Source organism: Phoenix dactylifera, chromosome 17 (genome assembly GCF_051530095.1).
Source record: "Phoenix dactylifera cultivar Ajwa chromosome 17, Ajwa_hap1_PhDact_Kaust_v1.1, whole genome shotgun sequence".
In the NCBI taxonomy this organism is placed as follows: domain Eukaryota; kingdom Viridiplantae; phylum Streptophyta; class Magnoliopsida; order Arecales; family Arecaceae; genus Phoenix; species Phoenix dactylifera.
This window is the reverse complement of record NC_143206.1, coordinates 1,529,067-1,534,638: the sequence shown is the minus strand read 5'-3', so window position 1 is coordinate 1,534,638 and position 5,572 is coordinate 1,529,067. Positions and strand designations below refer to the sequence as shown.

Sequence of the window (5,572 nt, the reverse complement as noted above, 5' to 3'; positions counted from 1 at the left end):
GTTAGATTCAGATTTGGATCTGCTTGACGCTTTCTTCCTTGCAACTAGATGATGCTGGGGGTACCTTGGCTAGGCAATCGTGGAATCGAAAGCGCGAGGGTAGCATGAAGATACAACATCAAGGAAAATGGCGACCTCTCAATGGCGATCGGGCACTAGATGGTGACATGGAAGAGGGCGAGACCTCTCGATGGCCGCTAGAGGTCGAGGCCAATTGGTAGAGAGGAGTATAGTCCAATGAGGAGATGGAGGTACTATTAGACTCGAGGTAGAGGAGGAGGTCGATGCATGGGGTGCATAGTGGTGGTGAGAAGTCAGTGTCAAGGATGAGGGATTTAAGGCTATGGGGCAGCATCACAGGTTTGAGGGCGATGACTCCTGAGGTTTTGAAGGCTAGCATGAGTAACATGTTTGAGAAGGTGCTTCGTGGTGACCTTGATCTTGGATGGTGCCGCAGATGTAGTGGAGGGGGAGATGGACAATTTTTTTTAGGGTAATCATACAGGGTGTGGAAGCGGTGGAGCGAGAGAGATGGAAGAAGGAGAGAAGGGACTATTCTTGTTCTCCCTTTCTCTTTTTTTTTTCTTGCTTTTCTTCTATTTTTATATTTTTTTTTCTTTCTTCTTTTGTTTTGTGTTAGTGCAATGGGGTGTGGAAAACAATGGTGATGGCAGTGGATCGAGGAGGTGCCGTGGTTTATTAGGACTGTAGTGATGGAGCCGTGAAGATACTATAGTAGTGGTGATAAATCAAGGTTTGCTCTAATACTGATTAATGCAGGATAGAAGGAGAAGAAGAAAAGGGAAGAGAAAAAAAGAAGAGAAGAAGTGGCCAGAAGATGGCAGAGGGAGAGAGATGGAAATATCTCAATATTCTATGATCTCAATAATTCAATCTGTATTCTTAATTGTCATAGATAGCCGTGAATTTGTATAAACAACCGAAAATCTTAATAAGAGTCCGCATAAAATACCAATGTCTCTATGAAATTCTAATTCTAAAGTCACAAAATTTTAGTTCCAAATAAAAATAAAATTTCTTAACTTCCAAATAAAATAAAATATCTTTTCTATATTTGTGTGCAATACAAATGCGCCAAAAATTCTTAATGGATGGTTCTCCGTCAACAACAACTATTGAAATGCATGCAAAAGATACAGAATTAACTTATGGAGATAGTCTCAATATACTTCATCAAGCACCATAAACACAATATTAGAAACCCTGATTTGGAAAAATCACAAACATACTTCATCAAGCACAACTTTTGCTATAATTTAGGTGAATACAAGTAAAATACGAAACAAAATTTCAAAAAAGATCTCATTTTGGAGCATTTTCTAGTTGAATAGTCAAGTTCAAATGCTTTGCATATCTGAGGGAATCGAATATTCTCTAATGCAAATTGGGTTTCAAATTGGTGCAAAGCTATAATCCTATGCACCACAGAAAAAAAATTAGAGCGAAAGGGACTTAGGATGAGAGATAGCTTGACTAACCTAGGGATGGGGACCAAAGGGACTTAGAATGAAAGGAATAGGTTTATGTAGCTTACGTTGCTGCCTCTTGGTGGATATTTTGGTGCCCGGACTCAATTGAGTCCAATTAGATAATTTCCTCTATATCAAGTGTCACATAGGCATCTCCGGCGAGTAATGATTGGATTTTGGATCTAAACACAAACCATGTACAAAATACAGCATTGATATCACAAAACTTTGAAACGTGGGAGGATATTTACGATTCCATATGGAATGCAGGGATTTTTTCTTCTTTTTTTTAAGCCAAAACTATAACTTAAAACGGTAGAAATCATAACGGCCGTTAAGATAGACCTTGCTCTGCTTCTTCGGAAATTTCCGGCACCCGTCTCGTCCTCCATGCTCCTCTCTTCCCCTCCTACGCTGCGACCTCCGCCGCAGGCGAGGCCTCGCTTGGCGCTCTCTCGCCACGGCTCTCGCCTCCACTCCAGGCTCTCCTTGGAGGCCCGAGATGGCCGCCCGAAAGTTCTCGCGTCGCAGCACTCGAATCCGGTCCTCGTCTCCCAAACCTCTCCCCCGCCCCTCGCAACTAATCTTGGGCTTCGACGCGATCCGGAACTAGGGCTTCTCTCCCTGCTCTTCGTGATCTCCGTGGTAACCATCCATCACTGCTCGCCCTAATCTTCTCTCTTTTCGATGATTCCTGCAAGAAAAGGAGCTAAAAATGTGATTTTTTTGAATAAAAACGCGTGCCTTGTTGATAATTGCCGACTGTTATTATATGATTTGACAGCCAACGTTGACGTTTCCTGTTATCGTACATTCCAGATATGATTTCTAAAACACCTCGAGCCTTGCTTTTCTTGCTGTGATAATTTAGCAAATAGGAAGCAGGGGTTTGGCAAATGGAAGCGTTGATTTTGTTCATAATTGTCTCATTGGTTATTGCTGAAGTTGTTGATGGACTTGGAATTGTATTGACTATGTCGATCGAACGACAAGTTCAGGATTTGGTAGCAGCTATTTTCTTTACTATTTTAGAGACGGAAGGTTAGATCAATGCTTAAGCAGCAGAAGGGTAGTCATTTCATTGCATATGTTTCCAATTATATACGATGATGTCGATGACAAGACGAGATTGTAAACATAGCATTTCAAGGTTCAAAATTTCCTCACATAGTTTGGAAGTCTTTTGGCCTTAGAATACTATCTATATCTCTAAATCATTAATTCCTCATTTCTGGCAGATGTTGTAATCACTTCATCCTTGCTTAAATTGAATTAGTGATGAAAATCACTTCATCCTTGCATAAATTGAATTAGTAATGAAATTTATCATGAGAAAAACAAATGTTTACTATGGAAGATTTCTTGATTGGGATAATTTCCCTTGGTTGGGTTACTTTGCAGGCTATGGGAGCATTTTTCTCATTGGCAGTCATTTCTCTTCCAGCCCTGAGGGTAAGAAGATCTTCTTAGTTTGCATGCCCTTATGTTAATTTTTCTTAACATTATTTATTCTTTTAAAGCGATCCTAATGATTCTGTGCTCAGGCCTTTAGAAGGTTGGCAGTTTCAGTGGATGAACTGTCCAAAGTAGTCTCGGAAGAAGTACCTGGAACCTTGTCTTCATTAAAGCTGTCTGGCTTGGAGATTAATGATTTGACTTGCCAACTTAACAATCTAAGGTAAGCTTCTTTATTCTGTGTTTCTTGTCATTACTTTGAAATGTATACCTATTCATCCAGAGGACTTCACTTTTTCTTCTTCACTATGTTTTGAAGGCAAAGAATATCAGGAAACCAATATGAAAAGAAAGTTAGAACAAATAAATCAACCTCTCGTGGGCGAAGAAGTAGTCGAATAATAAGCTGATCTCTCTTCTAGATTCAAGTGAACTGGAGTTTGTAAATGCTCGAGGTCTGAAGCTGGAATTGTAATGAGCAGACAGTGTCAGGGTAGATTTTACTCTAATTTCATAGATTCCATGAACACATTTTGTATTTTGGAATATGGATTAAGATCTATCAGTTTCCATCTATTGATTAAATGACTGGAATACTGATCAGTATGTGCTTTGGCCTCTTTTTCTCGAAAAAAAAAATGAAGGAAAAAGACAGTTTAGCCTGTATTTTTTTTAGAAATATACTTAAACTATAAAAATCTAGCACATTTATGCCATGTAAATGTATACTATATATCTATATTTTTTTCATTTAGTTTCCATTCTAGCAGAAAGGGAAGAGATTAGTAGTCTATGATGGCAAATATGGCAACATGCAAGGGACTTCATTGGTTGCAACAAATATTGAATGTAGAGAAGTCGGTAAAGGCAGTGATAGCAAATGTTGACGAGTTTGAAATAAGGGAATCAGGTATGAGTAATCCATTCTTAAGGTGGCTGTGGTAAAGGAAAGCCCTGCTGTTCTTTTCAATGTACTTTTTTTTTTTTTGCAACACAATGCATTCAGTAACCCTATAGTTTATCTGACTTGATTCATGCCTGATCATGAATTGTCCCAGACAGATCCTGGCCTTCTTATCATTGACTGTGACAGTAACAAGCTTCAGTGGACTTTCATGATATGGCATTATATGACAATTAATCCACAAAATGAATTATCCTGAAATGATTTATCGTTCATTTGCTTACTATTGTGTCTTGGACAATTCTTAGTGATATTGCAAGAAGATTAATGTCTGGATGTTCAAGTAAAACCTTATATTCGATATTGACCCTTGAAGTGGAGCTTATTGCATGTTTCACCTGAGTTTATATTGATGGACGTTACTTTGCTTTAATTGAAAACTTTTTCTCTCTTGTTTATGTCTTAGGAAAATAGGTGCCAAAGGTTAATGTTCCTTTTGTTGCCTCAGCTTTTATAATTCTCCCCAGGCCTTTTCTTTTGGTAGCATACTCTTCTAAAGTTTCCAATGATACAGGAAAAATCAAGATGAGTAAAATTTGGGGCTTAAAGAGTGTCCAGGCAAACAAGATGAACATGACAGATATGAGGAAATGCAGGTATAGTGGAAAGGGTGAGAAATGAATGTAATAGAGGCAGAAAAGTTGCACTAATTAAGGACAGATGATGGAGAATCAACTTCGATAGTATTCCATCAAAAAATTCGGATAGTATGAACGTGTCTAATGAAGATCCAAGGATGGCCCTCTATGCATTCGTGTATTGAAAATTTATGGGATTCAGGAACATAGATTTACATGGATGAAAACTATTAGAATGAATTTGGAAAATCTTGTAGTAACATTAGATGTAGTCCATAATGGGAAGGCTCGGCAAATAAGGATTTGATAAAATCAAGCTTAATATGTTCAACAAGGCCTGTCCAGAGATGGCCAATAATAGGAAAGCTTGGAGAATCTGAATAGCTGGGGTGAGGCTTGATGGTTGTGATAATTGACAACAAAGTCAACAAGAATCCCCCATTGTGGAGCATCATTTTTGAGCCTAGAACCTTGTCCATCTCTAACCAGCATAAATCTTGAATAAATGCTGTATAAGGGGTTTATTCAGCTTAACGCCAAAGTCTTATTTATCTCTAGCCAGCAGACTTTATTTTGGTCAACAAGTACATAACCACGTTAACTTGCATAAATCTATTCGGCCAATAACTTTTAAGTTTATTCAACTTTTAAGATAGCTTTAATTCTTCTCAAAAGTGCAAAAAAGTTAGCAGTTATTCACTTATTTGATGTTAGCCAACCATACAACAGTTTGCAGCTATTCCGGTTATTCAAAGTTTCCAACCAAACAGAATTATAGATTTATTCATACGAAAATAAGATAAGTTGAATATAGAGGAATATAGAGAAAAAAACAACTTAATCTGATTTTTCTTATTTGCAAACCAAATAGAGCCTAGGCTGCTTATGGAAGCAGAATAAGAGGAACAATTGCTAATTCATATTTCCACCTCTTTTCAACAAAACAATTATTTCAAGATATAGATCAAATCACCTTTTCAGAAAGACAATTGATATTTCAAAAAAATTAGTACTTATCAAGGTCTACCTAACAGGTACTAGGGGGAGCAGACGACTAGCGACTGTTTTGGTATGATACCAGTATG

The 5,572-nt window shown here is 37.9% G+C and overlaps 1 protein-coding gene across 1 annotated transcript; it reads left to right on the top strand.

Annotated features, from left to right (window-relative positions):
• Positions 1-1,823: 1,823 nt before the first annotated feature.
• LOC103697291 (uncharacterized) lies at positions 1,824-4,224 on the top strand. The gene is made up of 4 exons (XM_088713612.2): positions 1,824-2,135; positions 2,892-2,942; positions 3,035-3,168; positions 3,265-4,224. Exons 1-4 carry the CDS (start codon positions 1,881-1,883, stop codon positions 3,353-3,355), a joined length of 531 nt encoding a protein of 176 aa, XP_088569738.2. The 5' UTR covers positions 1,824-1,880; the 3' UTR covers positions 3,356-4,224.
• Positions 4,225-5,572: the final 1,348 nt, after the last annotated feature.

What these genes read in the sequence shown, in the direction of transcription:
- LOC103697291 (XM_088713612.2), top strand. Translation starts at nt 1,881, where the DNA reads ATGCTCCTCTCTTCCCCTCCTACGCTGCGACCTCCGCCGCAGGCGAGG. An exon ending in TGCTCTTCGTGATCTCCGTG is followed by an intron (nt 2,136 to 2,891) that starts GTAACCATCCAT and finishes GTTACTTTGCAG; the next exon opens with GCTATGGGAGCATTTTTCTC. An exon ending in TGCCAACTTAACAATCTAAG is followed by an intron (nt 3,169 to 3,264) that starts GTAAGCTTCTTT and finishes TATGTTTTGAAG; the next exon opens with GCAAAGAATATCAGGAAACC.